General features: G+C 46.7%; 2 protein-coding genes across 3 annotated transcripts in view; both read right to left on the bottom strand.

Annotated features, from left to right (window-relative positions):
* Window positions 1-22,790, bottom strand: part of LOC131271758 (autophagy-related protein 16-1) — a 270,155-nt gene that overhangs the window by 14,902 nt on the left and 232,463 nt on the right. The window lies entirely within an intron of this gene.
* Window positions 18,175-19,665, bottom strand: LOC131271759 (alpha-amylase 1-like). The gene has a single exon (XM_058273287.1). The coding sequence runs from the start codon at window positions 19,663-19,665 to the stop codon at window positions 18,175-18,177; it is 1,491 nt and encodes a 496-aa protein (XP_058129270.1).

The following is a 22,790-nucleotide window of genomic DNA, read 5'->3' as shown; positions in this document are numbered from 1 at the left end:
TGAAAATAATTATATGTCACATTTTATTTTCTATACAACCGTTGCAATGCCAGCGAAGGTCTTTGAATGGGTTGGACGAAAAGTTGTTGAAGGATTACTGGAACATCCTCAGGTAAAATTAGAAATGCAAATGTGTTCCATTTTCGCACAAACAGTTTTGCTCTATATTGAACTAGCAACCAACAAAATGTAACAGAAAAGAAAAATGCTGAATATGATATACAAGCTCGTTAACAAGTTAAATGATGATTCAGATCACTTCTATTCATTTTACAGATTGGTTCAAAAAGTAGTAGCAGGTAAGTTACATTTTCATCTTAAACATCTTTGGACATAACTAGAACATATGATAAGAACAATTGTGTGTAAGAACAAGGTTATAAACTTCCTTATAATTTACATATTTTCTAGTATTCATAAAGTATTTACTTATTTAATGTTGTACTTGTCGAAAAGGTCATTGTTTTCTTGTCGATACGAACAACCAAATACCTTTTACGGAAATACAAAAATAAGAAATTAATAAAATATTAAATAAAAAAAAAATTAAACAAACACAACTGTATCACAACGTCCACGAATTTGTACACAATAAGCCAATCGTAGACATACAATATTCATTAAATTAAAATGCTGAAAATTTCTGATGCTTTTATGCTGAAAATTTCCAATAAAAGATGCCCATGGACTTCATGACATTTTAGATTTCTTTTACTATCAACATTTATTGTTGTTGTCAATATTGTTTTCCTGTTCGTTGGCGATCGAATCATACAAACAACCCGTCTTATCCATAACAAAAAACCTTTTCTTTCTGGTTAGCTATGTTTTGGCTGGTATGTGAGGGCTATCATTGAAACTTATAATTAATGGGAAGCTAAACGTGCATGCATTTAAAAATATCGAAGTTCGGCATCGAAGCGCTTAAAGATAAATGTCGAGTGGAGAGAAATTCATTAAAATTCGTTAGTTTTCATTATGGCAGGGAAACAAAAGTTGAATAGTGGTTTTATACTGTACTAGAGATGTTTGTGCACTTACACTTTTGATTTTGAAACTATAAAACAATCATTAGACTTTTAGATATACTAATGTTTTTAAGTTAATCTTAAATGTGACTTACAAAATATGCGCTTTCTCCTGCTACCAAAATAAAAGGGAATGATTGAAGTTTTTGTTTGATTATAATGTTTTGATAAATAGTAATGCAGTGTAAACCAAAGTTTTATTTTATCATTAATTCCGCCAATCTTTTTGTCAACCTAATGTTAGTCATACAAAGTCCCGATGCACCGCAGCAGGCAGTAAATGAAAGAATAGAAAAGCGTTTGCCGGTCGAGTATTTTTCGTTTGGCGATTATTCAACGGCCTGTCACTTCCGCCGGTGCTGCTTCCTCCTCCTTCTCCGCGCAAGCATTTGGTCAAGAAAGTCACCCAAGTGGGAACACTTCGGCAACAAAGTTGCCAGTGCCACACGCGAAGCCGTCGGCGTTGTTTTGGGCTCGCATGCTCCAAGGCCCGGTGCATGACAACCTGCCACCGGCTGACACCGGGATCAAAGCTGTCATCTCTGCAAACCACTGGTGGCTTCCGAACCCATTTGGCCGGCGGAAGGTGGGCGCGATTCAAACATGCCGATACCTTTCGCCATCTGCCAATTCCACCGAGAACGTTGTTTTTCCCGCCTCACTGTAACGTGTGTGTTTGTTTCTATTAACCCCTCCCTCTTGGTGTAAGGTTCCCGAATCGTACCACCGACTTGAGCAGCGAGAAACCGGGTGTGTGCAAGGGAGCGTGTGGAAGCTCATTAAAATAGTTTTTCATTTTAATAAACATAAACCGTGCGCTCAGATGCGAATGTGACAAAGCGAGATTGTCCGTGCCCGCACCGCACCGATGCGGAACGAGTCAGTTTTTCACCATTTTCACCTTCACTCTAACCGCGATCCTGGCAGGCAGAACAGGAAGGGATCGAAACCAGAGTTCGCGAATCGGAAGGGGAAAGGAAAATGGTATCGAAACATCAAGCGCGATCAATTCTATTGAATTGGAGCACCTGCCAGCGGAGGACATTTTGCGACATTTCCTAGTTGATCCGCTTTTCCATCCTCCTGGAGCTGGTGTTTTCTCCTCTCCCTCCCATCGGGATAAAATGGAGAGGTTTGGGTTAGGCTTTGGGCGTTTGAATTGCAACCCGACGAAGTAGGTGATTGAAGTAGGCTACTCCCGCTTGAGATTTGTTTTGATCGATGGTGGTGTACGGCTTCTATGCCAGGCGAAATGTCTTCACATTCCATGGTGGGATGAAAACACCCAACCCCACGATAACACACACTGACGTACCCTTTTGGCATTCAACTAGCTTAACGCGCGGAGGTAAATGAATTTGAAAAGCATACAATAATTCTTTGGCGACTTGTACTTGGATGGCGTGGGAGTTCCGAAATGATCACCCCCAGACAGGGACACACGCTGTCCGTACTAATCGATGGTGTACACGAAGGAACTCTTCCTCGCCGGAACGCGCGGTAGACGATCATCAATCGATCGCTTGTTTAACACAACGCTCTATAAGGAAACAAGTTTCACCGCGCTTCGTTCCAGAGAGACGAGGACATATACGAGGACTTCCCCTTTAGAAGACCTCCCGAGCGCTGACAGCCATCCATCGGTCGAGCTTGAATGTCAGTCCGCTGGCATTAAGTCATCAGAGCTGAGGGATGTCCCGTGTGTGCGATGCGCGGCATTGGCATCGGATCGGAGTCTGGGCATGAACTCGGCGAAACTTGGCTCCCGTTGGATAGACTCCGTTCGGTCAACCTACTTCTACCGTCGGAATGGGGGGAAACGTTTTTATTTTAAACTTTGTCACAAGGAAGGTACTCTTCCTCAGTGTCACCGCCCACTGCGGAGGACGCATTGTACACCGCACTTCCTGTGCACGAGGAACTTCACCCGAATGGGCGACATTTGTTGGCTAATTGGCTCGGCTTGCGCTGAAACTCTTTGCGCGTCCTTTCGGGCTTTCGATTGGCACTGAGACACAATCCCGCGGTTAGTTTATTAGCGGAGTTTCTGTGCCACCATGCTTGCGCTTACCTACGGCCATATCCGCAAGGGAAATTTGTTGACGAGCGGGCTTTATTAGATTTTCTCTTCATCCGACGTCAAGCTCGTCACGTGCTGACTCTCGTGCACTACTGTTTTTATAGACCATCTAGAGGGCGGGTTCTGCGTTTCAAGTCCTTTCTTTTGGGCTAGACCAAATCGTGACGATGACCACATTAGCTGTGCGATAACGAGCCCCCATTTAGCTCGCTCTGTCATCGCTGGTTGAATTATTTCACGCTCATTTTGGAAAACAAAACAATAACTTGATGGGATAGAGTTTGTAAAGGGTTTTAAGTAAAGGTAGATGTGACTTAAACTTATTTAAGCAAGATCGTGCATTATTGCACAGTTTACGTTTTGTTTTGTTGCGATAAAATTTGTTGTAGAAAGTTCAAACAAAACGTTCAAGTAAACAGAATAATGTGAAGTAAATTACTGTTTGGATACTTACTTCTTTTACTGTTAAATTAATTGAAATTTTATCATTTATAGTTGTACATAAAAACCAATGTGTAATAATAGTAAGAAGTAAGTTTTTCCAATTTGATAATAAAAAAAAGTATTGCAAATATGTTTTCATTGTTTAGCCTAGACAAAAAGTAAAAACACTGCAAACTCAAGATGTCTTACACTCAAAATTCGAAGTACAATTTGACCGTTTGAAACTAAAACAAACACAATTCTATCATCGTCTTTTAATGATAACTTGTATCTCTTTTTAATTATAAACGATTCTAAAGTTTAACTTATTGGTAACAATTTTCAATTTTGTCCAAAGTAAACGGATCCCGCTTTAAATCGAAATTATAAATGTGGAATAATCAATTTTTACAAGAATAAGATCCATATTCCACCCCCACACCTGCAATCTATCTTATGTTTCCACACAACCTTCCCGCATGACCGCACGCACGTTGGGAAAATTCCCCCGAGCGACGAGTGCTTTTCATTTCGAATGACAATGCCGGTACCGTGTGGTACAGCAATGGTGCATATCGTCCACTGACCCATTTCGGTCGCCATCCCGCAAGAAGTGTTGCGCGCCACAAGTACATTCCAAGACCAAGTCACCCGATTCCGGCAGCGCCACTCATTCCCGGCCCGATTGCTCCAATTCAGCGCTCCGGGCGAAGGGAAATCGAAGCGATCGGGAAAGGTTGAGCTATTCAGAGATCGTTTTTTTTGTTGCTTTTTATGCGCACCCAATTGCTCCCACTTCTCCGGAGGGGCGGCCACCCGGTCGGGCGGCGACTGTCCCAAGCTCCAGCCCGTTGATCGACGCCGACGACGACGAAAGTGCTTGCCAGATTGCTTATGCATCCTCGCTAACGATTCGCACTCGCATCCCCAAAGCCGGCCGAAGCGGTAGCGCACGAAGCAGACGAAGAACTAAAGCGGGCCAAAAAAGTACCAACTCACTTCCGACGGACACACAGACCTTCACAGAGACGACGCCACGGCCGTTTCTCGGACTCAATTGGCTCTCTCCGGCCGAAGGAAAAAGCCGACTTCGCCGGAATGCGGGAGATGATCTTGATGATCGACAATGATTTTACCGATTACCCATATTGGTCACAAAACTGCAACTCACCGATCGGCAAACGTCAACTGATGTGCCGTGGCGAGCGCCATCGGCCCGGGGGGATGGAAAACTGCACCAACCAGATGCACCCTGAGTTCGGACCCTTAGGCAAAATCGGCCACCAGGTCGAAAGTAAGTCAATAAAATCAAATTGAATATTTATTCACCCGTCCACCGGGCAGGCATTTGTCCTACTGAGCGCCACAGCATACGCTTACCATTCGCCACCGGGTACCCCCTGTGCAAGCCCTTCCGGTTGGCCATCATCACCACGCCATCCAAGTATTCGTCATCCGCGACAGCCTCGATCGCCCGCGGGGAAGCAAAGACCGTCCGTCTGCTTTCCACGGCGCAAATCTGCGCGTACGAAAATGGCAATCGGAACTCGCGGGACGCGGGACCAGACACATAAAATGTCAGAACAACTAGGTGAATCAATTGACTGTTTTTTGCCATCGCTCCCATTCGTCCTCCAGGGCTGCACCTTGCTTCGCGAACCATTCCTGCTCATTATATTATCGTTGCGCATTTGGTATTGGCATGATTTTTCGCTACTTTTGCCTCCCGCGCCACCCCCAGTTGTTAGTGACCCTCGCTTGGTTTTGCCCGAATTAATATGCACTCAACTATTGTCGAGGCACTCGCGGGCTCCCCGTGGCATGTTTTTCTCCCCCCCCCGTTGGGTTTTCTTTCCCGCGCGTTTCGCCTCATTCATTGCCGAAAAGGGACTATGGGCATCCCGTTTTCGAATACTCGCTTGCGCACACAATCGGCCGCAGGACGGCCGAGAGGAGGTCAAAATTAACATAAAGTCACCTGTCAACCGGGGCTGCATATTCCCCCCCCCTTGCTGCCCCGGTTTTCCCGGCGGGTCAGGTTTGCATTTCGGTGGCAACGAAAGGAAATGAAGATGAAACTAAAAACAGCACAACAAGAAACGAGAAACAAGGAACAAACAAAAAAACACTCCTCTGGCGAAGATGAACCTGTGCGATGGGTGGGAGGAAGGCAAAAAAAAGGAAACTCTTCTTCGGCCGGTAGCTGCGGGCAAGGGCATTTACCGGAGGCAGGTGGTATCGGTGCCCGCGGCGGTGGTCTGTCACCGGGAAATGGCGACATTTCTCATGGAATAATCGTCCGTCGAGTGGAGGAATATGAGCAATTGATTATGCGCGGACGGTCGCCGGTGGTGTAAGGAGATGGAGGGAGGGAGGGGGAGCTGGAAGGCACCCAGTGCGAGGGAGGGATACGAATTCGCGGTCAAGGTACGTATCCCCCCGCTTGAAGGGGGAAAATGCTGATGGATGATGCTCGGTAGGAGCGGACGGTTCGGTATCCTCAACCGATCGATGGGAGACACACGCTCGGACCGAAGATGCTCGGATGAAGATAACACGCTCGATTGGAATGTGGCCACATTCGGAAACGACGCGACAGCGACAGCGCAACGGTTGTAGTTTTTCGTCGGATCCGTCCAACAAAACAACCGCAAACAACCACAAGTTCGCTTTCCGTTTTCCGTTCGCACGCACGCAGCACAGGGGTGCCGAGGGGGGTTGGGGGTTGGGGTGAGTGGTGCGTTCTCCCCACGGACATGGCTGGGAAAAGTCAATCGATACATCAAAACCTTCTTCCGAATGAAAGTTGTCGGGGATCGCAGGCGGAAAAAAGCAGTCGTACTGGAAATGGACATTAAACGTTGGCTTTCCTATTCGCAAACTCGCCTCGTACTACTTTCTGGAGTTCAGGAGTTTTTCCACCTCCAGGTGGAGTTGTGGCCCGCCAAGAATGCGGACAGATCGTGCGTGAGCGCCCAGCAACCGCACACTTACACTTTGGGGTCAAAGTTGATTCATCGAGGCGACGGTTTTCAATTCAATTTTTGCGCTCATTGTTGCGCCATCACAATGCGGAGAGTTGGGGTTAAAAAAAAACTGGGCCTCCTAGCAACGCCCTTTGCCGAGCGGTTCCGCCCTTTCAACGGTACCTCTCTCTTCCCCTCCCCCGATGATGGCGAGTGTCAGTTGCTCCGCGGATGGAACACTGGAAGCTCCGATTGACCTTCATAACTTTTCCCGCAGGAGAGGCTCCCTTTCTTTCCGAACTGGAGCAAAGCTGCCAACTAATTGAAACATACTGTACCAGTCAACCAGGCGGGTGAACAAACACGGACTAAATAACGCCATCGGCGCCAGAGGGGGCATTGCACTCCCCCGCTTTCCACCCTCGTAATCGCGTGTGAATTGGAACATTAATGGCATATCGAGCAACGCCTCTGCGCCGGGGGGCTCGCATTAGAGCTTCCCCCCCACTATTCCGTTGCCCTAAGTCTTGGGCTCGGCTAGGGATTATTATTAGCATAAGCACACATTGTTACCGAAACGAGCGGATGCGGTTGCGTTCCAGATTGTCTGCGCCGGGAGTGGGGTTGTGTTAGATGCGGGGAGGGGAAAAAAAACATGAGTTACACAACATCAATTAGACATTCATTCATCATCATCGTTCGGTCCATGCGAGTGCCACTTCGGTAGGCTTCCGGTTATGTAGTTATGCTTGCTCCGGTTTTACATCCACTAGCTCCACAAAGATCATCGCACCTTTAAGGTAAGCGAATGGAGAGGGAGTGTTTGAATTAGGACAAGGCATATGGATTTCGAGTAATGGATGCTTGCTACTGATAAAATACCGACCAACACTATATTATACCTAGCCACACTTTTTGATTTTTGGTTAAATAACCATTATTCAGACATTTTTCATTTCGTAAAAAACACATTTGACACAGTAACAGGTTGAATTAGATGCAACATATTTTAATTAATATAACACTTGTCCGTTCTCTCTTGTTCAATATTGTTTTGTTTATTAATTTGTTCATAACCCATAAGTGAGAGCGTCTTGTTAATGTAGAGCAATGTGTTATATGTAAAATACATTTTGCTCGAATTCATTTATCGATGCGATCGACGAGTTTTTAAAATCCCGATTTTGCCCAAAATTGTATAGCTTTTTACCTGTTGGAGTTTGCCCTTCTGAAACCTGAAAGTCCTTTTATATGAGGCGTATTAGCAATTACACAAGTCTTTGTATATTCCAAGTATAAAAGCAAATTATAGATTCGCACACATCAGAACTCTAAATACTTATTTCAGTATGGCAATCAATATTTGGTTAAGAATAAATTAAACATTGAAGTAAAGATCTGTTGCTCTTCCAATATTAAATACATATTGAACAGAATTCACTCCATGTGGCCATGTTTGACCGTATTTTAAGAAAAGTAATTCCGCTTTTTACTCAAATATTAAAATATTTGCAGCGAGTTTAACAAATTGGTATATTTTCTCTAAAGTAAAAAAACAAACTCTGACTTCCAAAAATATATTTTTTGGTTACTTAAGCCTGCATCTTTTATGAGAATAGCATATCCCAAAAATATATTTTTTGGTTACTTAAGCCTGCAACTTTTCTTGGAATAATTCTTGTTCTGGCAGAATTGTTTATTATTCTAAACAAAAATTTACAGGCAATTTTGTAATTCAAAAGAATGTTTTTAAACCTTTCTAAAGGTAATCTAAATGGTAAGAATAGCTACAAATAGTTTACAATAGGTAATTGACCTTACTGCAAACCGTTTTCTATGTGGAATATGACTAGTTGACGAAATGTACAATGATTTTATTTGCGTTATGTAGAAAAAAGGCCCAAAAATCATTTAATTACCATTTACTTGTGTTTCGGAATGGTTCCTTGTTCGGTAATTGGCAAACTACAAACATCCGGTTTAAACCGTGTACAGAGATTGGAAAATATCTCAAACAGCAAAAATGGACCGTTTTAGCATGTTGCTACACATTAACCAATTACTGCTGCTCGGCAAATACCTGAAAGATATTTAATAGCAAACTGGTGGAAGTTTTGCAAAGAAACTCGAAGTAGGTGCTTTCCACCTAGCGTAAGGCATTTTCTACGCCAGCCTTTTCGAGCAGCGAATTCCATCGAGCCATTGGTCGGCTGTGGGCTGAAGGTATTGCTTCACTTTTCGCAGTGCTCCATTTTTAGCAATTATCACAAAATACAACCAACATCGACGTGCGATCTGTTTTACGTCGGGCCACACTCTGTTATTAGCTCGCATTCCATCGGGAAGGGAACATCTTCACCGCCAGGCGGGCCCTCCTTCCTAATGGGGCTTCCACCTGTGGAGGAGGAAGAGGAAGAGGAGGAGGATATGTGGGGAATGGATTTGTGAAGAAAACCTCGATCGCACAGACCGTACCAGGTGTGGAGAAGATTTAGCCTAAATTCCCGGACATGCCCGGATCGTCTCGGCAGAGGTCGTCTCGCGGGGGTTGATCCTCGTGTGGAATCGAGTTTGACGGCTACGATCGCTTTCTCGGGGGCACCTCACTCGGATGGCCCGGTGGCTCCGATGGACCGGCCGCGGGGCGCGCAAGTACCATCCGGATGGCCCGGTCGGAAGAGGTCACGTCGGGATTCGTTTCGGTGTTTGCAAAAAGCTAAAACCCGAAGCTGTGGAAAAGAGCAGGGAAAAACCCCAAGCGGCAGGAAGAAGAGAGAGAGGAAAATCGTGATCGATGATTTAGACCGGGGTCTCGACCGTTTTCCTTTTTGTTTTTGCATGGATGAAGCCTCCACGCTCGTGCCTCGAAAGTGTATTATCCTTGGAAAGACCGCAGAAGAGAGCCAATTTTTATCGTCCACCATCGTCCGACGTTGGAAGCGGGGTTAACGCTTTTGTGCAGGTGGGGTTGGCTGTTGAGCGCGGGAACATTATTTTACGATTATGTTTGATCAGCTTAATGGCGAACGCGGCATCGATACCGATCGGCAGTAGCATCCCTCGCAGGGGCGCCCAACTCTGACACCGCAGGTCACACGCGTCAAGCTCTTCCACGCCACGGATTCGGGGACTTCGGAAGTTTCTCTTTCAATTGCTTGCAAAATATCGGTCACCTTTGAAGTGTGTGTGTGTGTGTGTGTGGGGGTGCGTGTGACCTGGAAAAGAGGATCGGCCTCCGGCGTGTGATGTCGTGCACCTGCGCACCAGCTTCGAAACAGGACGACGCATGGAGCGTGATCGTGTGCGATCGTTCGCGAGTCAGAGAAAGTGAGGGTGGTTTTTCTTTAAACTAAGCCAAGAAGGGAAAGCCCACGGCTCAGGCTCAGGACGCCGCCCCCTGTCATGTTGCTGATGAACTACTCAGCTCAGGAATAGGTACGGGAGCATCGCCAGCATCGACGACGAGGGTCCGTAAATCATTCCGTCGGTACAACAACGTTATCCGCACGAAGGAAAGCTAATATAGTTCAACGATCGGCAGGATAATGGGGTGGCGGGCGGCAGATGACCGCCCAGTTAGAGTTTTCGTCCCGCTCGCTTCTGTCACCTGTCACCAGGCGCTATTGACGTCGATCGAGATTAGCGGAAAATGATACCGTCGAAGCGATACGATACGAGCCCACTCTACCGACCTTCACCGACATTGGGAGGGCATTAATCATCATCAACGGAGCGGTGGTGGCGGTGGGGAAAGATAAATCCACCGTTGAGGGATGGTCCGACGATCACTCTTCTTCGGCCGGGGTGGCAGGTGAATTTTTCATCTCGTCGCTTTGGGGTGCGCTTTAATTAGAAGGGAGAGAAAACCCATTCGTCGTGGGACACATTTCCATTCTGGCGTTACTTTGTAACCGATTGTCCACCGAAACATCCCACTGTTCGCCGTGGAATTCTGCGCCCCGGGAACCTCTCACCTTCTTCGTGCTTTTTTTCCCCCAGGGGAAGAGAACTCACTAGCGTGGGTTTTCGTGGTACATGCAGTTCCCTCTCGCGAACATGCAGCTCCCAACTTTGGCCACTTTCGCGACACTGTTGCAGTGCCGAGGCACAGTTAACGCTTCCATACGTGGTGTCGTCGTCGTCTGCACGACGCCATGTCGCGCCGGGACCTTCGATGACCCGGTGATGAGCAAACGCTGTACTTTGCTAATGCGTGATACCGATGATCCGCGGAAAGGGTTGGCTGAAGCGTCCAATAGCTTACCGGATCGGTTGCTCCACTTACGGATCGGGTTCGGCGTCGTCTTACGATCCGGCGTAGTGCGGCTACCGTTATGGCTTTCGGCCATCAGATCTCTACCTTTCGGTACTGGGAGGTAAGGAGGTTTGTGTGCGTGCTTTTCCCATCCTCGATGCGGGGAAAACGATTCCCATTCGCCTTCGCAACACTCAGAAAAAGATGATTTCCCCCATCCCTTGGGTGGATCGTTTTTCGGTGGTCCATTTAATTTCGGTATTTTTCGGACAATTGAAACCTGCAATATTATCCACTCCCGGTGTTGCGCACTCCCCCCCCAAGCCGCACTCCCTAAAGGCGCCTGCCAGGTTGGTCTCGGGTACGAGTTCTCCTCCTCCACCACAGGGAAGAGGGGGCGATGAAGTTGAAAAAAGAAATAGGCCAGCCTCTCGAATGTCTATGATTAAGCGGATAGCGATCTAGCGGCCCCGATCTGTCGCTTTCGGGAATCCGTTCGCGCGAAGACTCACACTTCCAGTGCGCGGTTTTCTGGAATCGAAACGGAAAGCCCGGTAGGGCCCGGCAGCCAGGCCCACGGGCTACGTTCGCACCGTCGTCCTATCGGAAGCATATCTTCCGCGAACACGAAACGCTGGAACGAAAGGGCGCGGGTGGTTTTCGGGTGGTTCGTGTTTCGCCTTGGTGGCCTTCTCCGTGTTTTTTTTCCGCATCCCCGGAACCCCGGACTGCCGCGTTCTACGATCGGTAAGAGATCTTAACCAAATGAGGCTACGACCCGCGCAACCAGCACGGCGCGGTTCTCCACTCCAACCCAGGGAAAAAAGGTGGAAAAATTAGAAATGAAAACATGCTGGAGAGAGAGCCGAAGAAACATGAATCTCCTACGTAAAGGGTTTCGAAATGGGTTTTGCATACCGATGCTGTATGAGGGTGGAATGGGTGAGGGCCATGCGAGACGTGCAGCCAGCAGTAAGCGACGCGAGGAAAGTGTAATTAGAGGTGGGAGAATTCTTCCGATGCTGATGAATTTTCCGCGATAAGAACAGCGCCACTTGCGCGAGTGCGGTGCAGCTTCTTCGTTGGGCGCACGGGTACGACACGATCTCTTCCCGCCATTCTTTCCCGTTTTCTCAACGGAGGGAGATGTTCGAGTGTGTGTGTGTGTGTGTGTGACGCCAGGCGCCGCCGTACAAACCACGATCGACTGATGCCGATGAGGAAGAGGCTGCTGATGATGATGCTGCTGCTGATGATGACTATCCAATTATAAGCCCTTTTTCATAGGCCCCCTAATCAAAGCCGGAATCGTTCTTGGCGCATTGGAATGTTCGATTCGGAATCGTGGAGCTCAAGGGCCACGAAAAGGATTACACAGGCGGTCGAGGTGATCCGCCGGCGGAAGACGAAAGACGTGGGCACAACAACCGCTCGGAGAACGAAACATTTCCTCCAGCATCGGCTGAGAACGGAATAAAACAACGGAAATCATGTGATCGATAATTGGTCAACAGTTTTATGTCGCTCAGAATTGCGCCGACCTGACTATTTATGGACGCACACATAACTGTGCATGTAAGCGCAACAGCGGGCGAAGGCAACGGAACGCCGGTGTTTGACGACCGAACAAATTCGTCCCCAAGGGGTTGCACGGAAAATAGTGCACGTAGTGGCGTGGAAACCGCCACGGTCTTGAGACGTTCTTCTGCCGACAAGTTCCCCGTTTTTATTTCGGTCTCTTTCCTCCCACCTCCCATGAGGGAGATGGGTGGAAATTTGAATGTGAAACTAACCGAACAAAACCGACCGAAGGAACGACACGATAAACCAGAATGATGCGTTCGGGGACCGCGAGAAGGACGGGGGCGATGGGGCCTAAGATGAACTAAATGCACCGAATGGGGGAGAAAGCATCCCCAAGGCAAGCGAAGCGCAACCCAGAGCGCAACCCCGAGCCAATCTATAAGCAATTAATTAAATAAAATTGTCCTATCCGCGGACCCGCTCGCGGACGACGTATAAGGTAAAGATGGTTACGCGAGATTGCGCGACAGTCGGGTGGCAGTCGAAGGTTAGGTGAGTGTGGGAAACGGTCATCGATGCGCGGGTTTTCCGGCCATCTCCAAACTCTGGACGCACACGGACACACGAGTGGGACAAACTGAAGAAGGTCCGACGCCCCTTTGCATCGGCCGGTTTGTGCGAAGCGTAATTAGCGAAACAATGGCTAATAAAAGTTTATAATTAGTGCACTTTCATGCAACACGATTGGTCCTATCGGAACGGATTGATCGCGGTGGGGGGGCGACGTTGGAAAGGGTTTTTTTGGTTGATTTGGCGATTCCCCTCTCATCCTCAAGTGGTTGATATTCTCACCAAGGATTAACGAAGGCATACTTTCCCCTTGTTGAGAACCCATAATAAACTGAAATATAGCACTTGTTGGGATGTTTGAAACAAACACGATGCGTTAAAAGAATGTTGTCCGAGAATTTGCCTTGAAGTTTACCACAGTGACGATTGAACGTACGCAAATATTAAGCTTCAAAGGTTTCCGTTCCAATTCCATCAAAACATCGCACCAAACCATCGTTTGAGAGTAATTTAATATCACTTAAATAATTTAAATATGTTTCGAAAATATTTTAAAGAAACCTACGTACATAACTTGCGCAAAATTAATTGAGACCGAGATATCCGAGAATCCAACTGGCTGTGACCATCTTAATCTAAGGTCAAATATTTTAATGACGTTTACAAGAACTTTATACTATACTTCCATGACAAAGCTTTAAATTTTACAAAACTAAGATTTCTATAAATCACAAAATACATTTTGTAAAGTTGCTGTAAACAGCAAAAAATTTATAGCAACAAAAACAATGGTTTACAATAAATAAATATGTAGCCGATCAACACCATAAAATACTTTTGAGTTAATAACTTGGAAATAAGAAGAAAGAAAAGTGTTTGATTTATATAATATCAGTTTGCTTAAATTTTTTAGGAAGGAACTTTAATAATGCAGAAAAGTTGGAGAAGCATGGATAATTTTTAAAGTAATTCTTTGTAACCTTTTAAAAACAAAATTTAATTTAAAAATAATTAATTGTTGGAAATAAAGTTTATTAACCGTGTCGATCTTAATTGTGCCGATAGTTAAGAAAAAACATATGACACCTATAGACTAAGCAATGAAAACTTAGTTTGCAACACCATACTCATAATTACACTTTAAATAGTACAAGTTAATTAGAAGAGATACCATGAGAATGGTAAAAGGCGTCAAAATTTGCCTCGCCTTAGTTAACCATTACGTTCCTTCAAGAGTGTAACAGAGTGGCTGTCACTAAAAAGTAGACTGTAGCGATTTCCTCATAATTTTATTTAAATTTATGATCTCCATTCCATGATCTATGACCGGGCAATCCGCAGATGAAGATCATGTAATCGACACGCCCGGGTCGGCATTGCATCAAACGGCTACCGCGCAACAGGTTTACCTCGGTTGTCTCCGATTATTAGATGAAAGAAAAAAAATGGGAAAAATAAATACCATAACGTATCGTATCCGTTCGAAACGTAGCGACGAACCCTACCGAACACAGCCAGCAGATAAATAATCACCCGAGAGGAGAAATATGCTGCTTCCTGTGCACCCACACTCGGGCAGGTACATAAAAAGACAACCGGCTAATGGAGTTGCGGCCAGTTTGGTTGAAAAGTGGTTCAATATCATACCACCACCCTTCCTGGCCCTGCCGAAGGTACGTCGCTCGGATGCCGTAGTGCAGTAGTCCTCGGAGATAACAATCTTAACCGTTTGTCAGCCATATTGTCCGGCGTGCGGAGCCCAGCGGAATGGTATCCCATTTAGGTAATAAGAAACACACGCACAGCAGGCTCCATGGGCTACATTCCGGCCATACAAAAATCATCAAACCACTTAATAAACCTACTAATTTACAATCCACTCCGCTTCCTTCCTTCGAGCTTTCGATGGCATTCGTAAGAGCTGCGCCATAAATCGCAGTATCGATCGTTGCGGAAGGAGCGAATGGGGGAGCAGGCTTCAGATGCTAGCTAAGTAGGTGCTCCTAGAAATGGGGCCCCAGGTCGTTATGAGTGTGGCCGAAATAGCAAAAATAAAACCAGTCGGTCGCTAAATAAACAAAAACACACAATCATCCCGATTCCGCCCGAGCAGGAAGGCACCTTACGTCGGGCATCGCAAATGGCCCTACATTACAACGGCTTGGGTTGCGGAAAAAGCGGGCACACCAAATCTGCACACTCACACCGGAAGGAATATGGCAGGGTGGAGAAAAACGGCAGCAGCTACACGCCGGTTTCAATGCTGGACCACGGCCAACAAGAATTTAAACCTTGAGTGCCGCCAGGTGCGAACGAGCATCAAATCGGCGACCGAACGAAACGAGCCGGAGGTCGGTGGAGGAAAAAAAACCTGCCCACCAACCGGGATCGGAACGGTTGCTCCGGACCCGATGCCCGGACACGTTCGCATATGGCACACCTCGGATTGGGTATCGATCGATTAAAAACCGGGGTACTGTTAAGTAGCATAAATTCCAATCAGTCGAAGACCGGTGCCCGGCCGAGGTGGACGATTGGGAGGGTTGGGTGGGATGGCCGTGCAAAACACCCTCCATCTGGTAACGGGTAAACATGGTGTGTACTATTCACATTCAAATTTTTAGGCCACAGCGAATTGTTCTGGTGGGCCGCGCAAAAAGCGCCACTAAAGCTAACAGTAGTTCGGTGTTTGTCGTAAATTGTACCCGACGTAGCCCGGTAATTTAATCCACCTTCCGGGAAGAGGGGGTCCCTCCAGGGTTGTGCAAAAACGTAACAAAATAAGATAAATAAAACCTCCATCTCGGCCACCTTCAGTTGGCCAAAGTGGAGCCCTTGTTTTCCAGCGGAACGCTGAATCATCCGAAAGCGAAAGTCGTCTCGTCTATCGCGCACCACAAGGGGGATCGCACATAATTGGACGCCATTTTTTCTCGCCCCAAAACGATCGGTGGCGGTGAGGGAAAAAATCGTGCGGGAAAAAAAATATCGCCCCAATCAGGTAGTGTACACATACACAATAGGCCACAATTACCATCGGCTGGCGCGATCAAGGAAAGCGAGGTAGCACAGGCCCTCTCTTTTCCTTCCGGATCATCTCCGGGTTTTTTTGCGTGTTTGTTGTTTCCCGAAAACGAAACAATGAATGGGATTTTTTGGCCCGTTTCGTGTTTACGCTACGGCGGGGAAGTTCTTTTTCCTTTCGCCCCACTGCGAATGGTTTGTTGTGGTGTTTGCGCGTTTTCACTTTTCACCATCGATTGATTGGCGGCGATGATGGCTTGGCGAATATGGCTGGCGGCGTTCGCACCTTGATGATGCCCGCGAAAGATCCATTTTATCGCGACGGATTGATGTGTACAACCCAAAGGGGGAAGAGGGGCAATGGCGACGGGGTCGAAAATGATTTTATTTAATTCGATAATGATATTTATCGGGTCAGCGCGATCGGTGAAACTGTGCCGATGTTTAAACCGAAGCAAAGAGGGAAAGCGATCCCGTGATCTTCACTTCTATTTTTTTGTGTTGTGGTTGTTGTTTGTGGTTGTTGTCTGTGATGGGTTAGAGGGAGTTTTACCCTTTCCCCCGGGTCGTCTTCAACATCACACCGTGCGGACGGAAGTCCGACGATGCGATCGTGACTGCGTTTAGAGCGGGCAAAGTAAAGCGAGTAAACGGCATCGGCCAAAGCCCCCCCCCGGAACGGCCGGTGGAAGGGCACGGACACTGGATCACCGGGGTGAAGAAGATTAAATCAACACCGAACGAAGGGTGAGGGTGACCGTTCTCGACCGACACTTTCGACCCTCACCATCCTTTCACCAAAAGTAAAAAAATAAAAAAAAGGGAAGCAGCGTGGGCATTGGTCAAGACGGTCGTGTTGTTTTCTTTTACTCGACATCGACGACCCAAGCCGAACCCGGTGACCTACGCTGCAATCATATCGACGATGGGGTGATTGATAGGGAATTTAGGGGCACATTTTTATCCGATAAATGTATATCTCTACCCTGCCACCCCTCCTGCAGGGGCGAGATTTATTCGGCAGCTCGTCAGGGATCCCACTGATTATAGCCTATCGGTAGCGGACTCTGACGATGATAAGCTGCCGGCAGGAGTTGCGCGGCAGCGACGAGAGGGCATCGCGTGCGCAACACCACGCTCGGGGAGGAAGTTGGACTCGATTCAACTGCATCCAAGCCATAGACCAAAGTTTCACTGCCCACAAGCAGTCACACCTTCCGATCTATTTTCGGTGTCACGAAACGCACCTCAAATCTCCTCGTTCTGTTATTAGAAAGTGTTTGCAGTCGTCGACAGGAAAGTGTTTCTGTTTGATGGAAGGAGGATTCTATCTACCAAAGCCCGACGACAGGGAGATTTTATCGCCTGCTGAAGGGTTGAGTTAATAAGGGTTTGGTAGAAGAGCACTTGAAATTGCATCCATAGAAACTGGAGTCACGAAATGTGGACGGATGAATGTGTGTCACGTAAACATCCAAACACGCTACGCATAATGTTTGGAATGGATTAATTGGACATGCTTTCAACAAGCAAGGTCAAATGTATCAATCTTAAATGGCCGCTAAAGCTATAGTAAATACTTGATACATTTTAAAAGGTTCACATTGGAGCTACTAAGAATAGTTTAAACAAAAACCTTTTTCTTCATTAACACGTTGACAGCTATCATTAGTTATAAACAGTTGTTGGCCCAGCAAATAAAAGAAAATGCAACATGAACTATGATAATACTAAAACCAAATTCTTCGAGAAGCTAAGTATTTGCTTGGCCTTCAAAAAACATTATATTAAATAAATGTGCCAAAAACACTAGGCAGTCAACATGTTCATGAAGTCAACATTTATTACTTTTCTTCTCACTAAAATGTCAATTCGATAATAGATCTCCTCACATTTGGTGTTCTAGTTTGAAATGTTCTCTTGAAGGCTACAATAATAAGACCGCAAACTCCAAGCAATTGTCTGCCTTTACTGTGAGACAATCGAGTTGAAATCTGTGGTCCGATACGAAGCCTTTGTTTGTTTGTCAAAATTAAAGGGAATTAAAATTAAAATGAACTCCTTCATCTATTTATCGAAAAACCAAAGCACAGAACCATTTGAGTGAAACTACCGGGGACATTATAGAAAGCAATAAGTTGACGAATATAAAATCTGAGAGACATTAAACGAAAAATTCCATTTCCTCTAAATTCGCTGCTAAAAGTTATTTAAAATCTATTGGTTTATTTATTCTATTTAAAAAACTGTCCATTTGCACTTTTGATTTCAGTATTCAGTTGACTCGCAGGCATAACGCCCACTTCACACGCGTGCGTTGGCGTGAATGGCCAGAACACCGTCGTACGCGTTGGCCGGAAGAACAATCTGAGCGCGTCCATCGCCTCCGACCGTGACGGTGTTTCCGGTGCAAGCCCCGTTCACCAGGTCACCCGAGATAACGTCACAGTAGGTACCGGGCGGCAGGCACGTCTGCAGGTTCTGGTTCAGATCGAACGACTCAAGGTTGAAGGCGATGAAACCGCGTCCACCACGGCAGAACGCCATCTGGTAGTTGCCGTTGTCCCACCAGTCGTTGATCTGCGTGCCGGCGACGGCATTGCGGAAGCCGATCATGTTGTAGATCTGACGCCACCGGTGCTCGCACACCCAGCCACCTCCACAGGAGTTGTCCGCGTTGAAGGTCGGCGAGATCAAGTTCTCGTTGGCGTCCTGCGGCGGTCCTCGCTCACTGTCGGTGAACGAGAACGAGCTCATGACGCGCACAATACCGAACGGGTGGGCCAGCATGAACGCCGTGGCCATCTTGTAGTTTCGCGGAACCTTGTACGTGAGGACCTCGGCACCGCCGGCACCGTGTCCGCGCTGGTTGTCGTGGTTATCAACGAACACCAGGGCCAGATGCGACGGCAGGAAGCCCCAGCCCGTTCCCCAGTTCGTTAGGTGACGGAACGGGTTGCGTCCACGGAAGACGCGACCGATCTCGGACGAGTGGCGGAACTCCGTCACCGTACCGAGGTGCGTGTACTCGTCACGTGTCACGGCCTCGCCTCCCAGATCGATGACTTCCTGCGTGAGGAAGGGGCGCGCACCGGCCGGGAATCCGTGCGCCGTCGGCAGATTGTCCATACGGCTGTAGATGGCCTGCAGGTCTCCGGGCCACATATGCTTGACGGCGTCCACGCGGAAACCGGCGACACCAAACGAGATGAGCTTGTTCAACATCTCCACAATTTTCTCACGCACCCATGGCACTCCTTGGTTCAGATCGGGAAGGGCCGCTAGCTGACAATTGCGGACCATGATCGGATCCTGGTAGTTCGTGATGATGCACGGCGAATTGAAGTCCAGCTGACTGAACGGTACGCCCGGGTACGAGAAGGTTTGCCGGTTGGCCGTGCTACCACCAGTTCCGCCGCCTCCCACCAGGTCGGCCATGTGGTTGAAGACTATATCGACGTAGATGCGTACACCGACCGCGTTACAACGTCGAACCATGTCCGCGAACTGAGCCTCGTTGCCCGAGCGGGTGGTCAAGCCGTATGACATTGGCTGGTAGCGTTCCCACCATGGTCGCCCGAAGCTTCCTCCGATGACGGCGTTCTCTGTCGGGGGCGACACCTGCACGCCCGCATATCCTCGCGGTGCAAGGAAGTTCTCGCACTCGTTCGCGATGTCATCCCACTTCCACTCGAACAGGTGGACGATACAGCTTCGGTCGGCCCACTGATGGGTATTGAAGTATGCCGACCCAAGGGTGGCACACGTCGCTAGCAGAACTACTGCGACCCGCATTGCTGTTTCCTTTCACACTACACAGAAGTTGAGTTCAGTTTACCGAGGCACAGCGCCATTCCGTCGTTTTAAATACCGACCAACTCCCAGTATGACCACGATAAGATAAAGATAAGCGCATTAAAAATCGATCAACGGATTTGACCAAATCATTAGATTCTTCTGGCAACACTGCTATCTCTAAACGTACCAAAAATCCCATGATAAAAATAATTTTCTGATAAAACAAGGCAGTGGAAGAAGGATGATAAGGGCACTTCCTCTAATGACGGAAGTCATTCATTGGTAAACTAAGGGAAAAAACAGAGTTTCTCCATAGCGGCTGAACCATTTTTAATCAAACTTTGGTTGGTTTGTTTACGTTTGTTACAGCAATGACATATACAGTGTAAACTCAACTCACAAGTATAAACGGTTATGTCAAAGTGTATGCACCAAAGTTATGCACCAGGGCTTATACAACACGGGGAAATCTATGAAATATCAACCATTTTACTATATGTAAAACCAGTAAATATGCCGTTATTGTAACTATTAAATTAAAATATAATCCCGTGTTTTTTTATGACGGGACATCATTTGCATAATATCGTTTTCAGACGTACACGAAATACAATTCGGTGGAGTGTACTGCACGAAAAAAAAAAAGAGCTAACATAATAAGTTTGTACTTCTTCTCGTAACGATTTTTCAAATCTTCAAGTATCAATCAAATACTAAACAAGCCAGGAATATGAGACCAAATTGTTTGCTAGAGAACAGCGATTATTATTCGCAGGAAATTGCTAAGTACTTTTGATTATTCTCTCCCGTAACGTTTAGGTTAGAATTAAAACCAAAATTTAGCATAGGGTATTTTGTTCAACCCACTGGTAAAAAAACCCGATTACTTAAATAAACTGAACGGAACTGAATTGAAAGTAAAATCTTACAATTAGGATTTACAGAACTGTTATGTTTGAACATCAGTACCTTTGGTAAACTTTCGGCAAGCGGTGAGGTACTGAATTTAATTTAATAACTCTGATTGTGGACATGGTTTCCGAACTACAGGACATGGCTTCCGAAATACTTGCCCCTACCAACACGTGTATACTACGATCGCTGTTGATCTTTATCATCTGAAGGAAACCGGGGAATAATGACACATTCTGCGCTCCCATCGCCGCGTTAGCAATTGTTAGCATGCAGTCCCATTGGGGGTCTCTATGATTGACACTTTAACTACCGAAACAACGTCCAAACCATCGTGGCTGCACCGTGGTCAGCGACATGACGCGTCGGCACGGGATGTGCGGGGAGAGAAACTTTCCCCTGCCAATTATGGCATTGTTGTTGCATTGCCCGAATAACCGTGCGCCACGACAATCTCCCCCATAGCACCGGTACGGACGAAGATCATTCACAGGAGATCGATTCTTTTCATTCGCCCGTTGCGGCATGCGCATACACTCCTTCGACGGAAGAAATTGTCCGACTGTCCGACGGGAAACCGACGGAGCTGGACTTGGGAAGCGGTCGACGAACAATTAAGGCACCGTCCGGAGTTCGAGTGTGCCAGTGCCCGAGTCTTACCCTCTTCTGCTGCATCGAGGGAGGCGGCTGTAGTCCAGCCACCCAACGGTTAGGTCAGTTTTAACCTAATTCACACGATTAATAGCAGGAGGTTGATTAGATCTTCGATCCCTTAAGAGGGATTCGCAGCCATTTGCTTTCGTCAGCCCGATGGCCGTATTTCGCATCTTCCCGAAATGCTGAGGATCGCACCATACAACATCGCTCGGCGCTTGTGACGTCAAACTCTCACACCCACCGGACAATTGATTTCGGTAGCCTGAGTCATAGGAACGTAAAAAACAGAATGGGGTCTTGGAAATGTCTGGGACAATGGAATCAAGGCACATCCAAACCACATCGTTGCCTTCGTGGCGCGATCGATATCGATCAGATGCTCCACGGTGGCACGAAACCACCACGAAGACCATTTAATAGGCCATCCTTTCTATCTGCATCCAAGTCTGGCACGTTTCTTCACACACAGGTAGCACACCAAAAGGCCCTACGGTCTAGCGTGGCTCGGGAGCACTGTGATTTGCATTTGACATTTAAATTATACCCAGAATCAATCCTCCTCCGATTTCCCTGTGCACTTCCAACCTCTGCCAAAAGCCTCGGTTCAGAACGAAAAAGCGATGAAGCAGCAAAACGAGTGAACGGTTCCAGAGCTACTCATGCCCCCAGGTTGCGATAACGACGCGACGCTTCGATATGAAAAGCTTTCCAGGCTGGACTTCATTTGGGTTTTTTATTCGAATCGAAAGTTCATTTCATTTGTTGATCCGCCGCGAATAAAGTATCGCAAATCGAGAGCTGATGCTATTGATATTGGCATTAATTACGGAACGGTTTAACTTACAAATGATTTCTTTGAGCTTACTTTCACTTTTCTTGGACACACGTTGGAGATGAAAAGCTTTATTTTGAGGAATAGCTTTCGTCTTGGGTGAACTACTACTTCAAAAACTGGGTCACCGGACGACAGTTAGAAGGCTTTTTGTAGCAACATTTTGTTTTTGCCACTCTGCCAGCGAGTGCAGGGTCTAACTTTGTGCATCTAAGACTTGCAGACTTAGATTTGAGATTCTCTTGAAACTTCAATTCACGTTTTGACTAATGTTGTTACAGAGTCTTTTGACCTGGTCCGGTTAATTCAGATGCATTGTAAAGATTCAATTGAGCAAAGAATGTAAATTTATATATTCGTGTAAAGTTCATAATTACCGTGAGAAGCAAAGAGTGTAGTCGTTTAAAAGACTCCCAAACACGAACCAAGAACATGTTCAGCCTACCTACGAGCCATTTCCGAACGTAATTGACTTATGGTGATAACCTACTGAAGAACGTGCTGGCGTACGCCACCAGAAAAAGATTGAGGACCACTCAGTGGTTCATTCTGCTCAATCAAAGTTAAAGAAATTCAAGAGTTGACATTTTCACGGAAGCGCGAAAGGGCTTCACATTGGAAACATAAAGTGACGGAAGAGAATAAACACGGAAGGCTACACGTACGAAGCTTACAGGACCTACCGGCAGTATATTAATTACAGAAGGCTTCATATACGAAG

This window comes from Anopheles coustani, chromosome 3 (assembly GCF_943734705.1).
Source record: "Anopheles coustani chromosome 3, idAnoCousDA_361_x.2, whole genome shotgun sequence".
In the NCBI taxonomy this organism is placed as follows: Eukaryota; Metazoa; Arthropoda; class Insecta; order Diptera; family Culicidae; genus Anopheles; species Anopheles coustani.
This window is presented reverse-complemented; position numbering and strand designations above follow the sequence as displayed.

Excerpts from the sequence above, each read along its gene's own strand:
- LOC131271759 (XM_058273287.1), bottom strand. The coding sequence starts at position 19,665 with ATGCGGGTCGCAGTAGTTCTGCTAGCGACGTGTGCCACCCTTGGGTCG.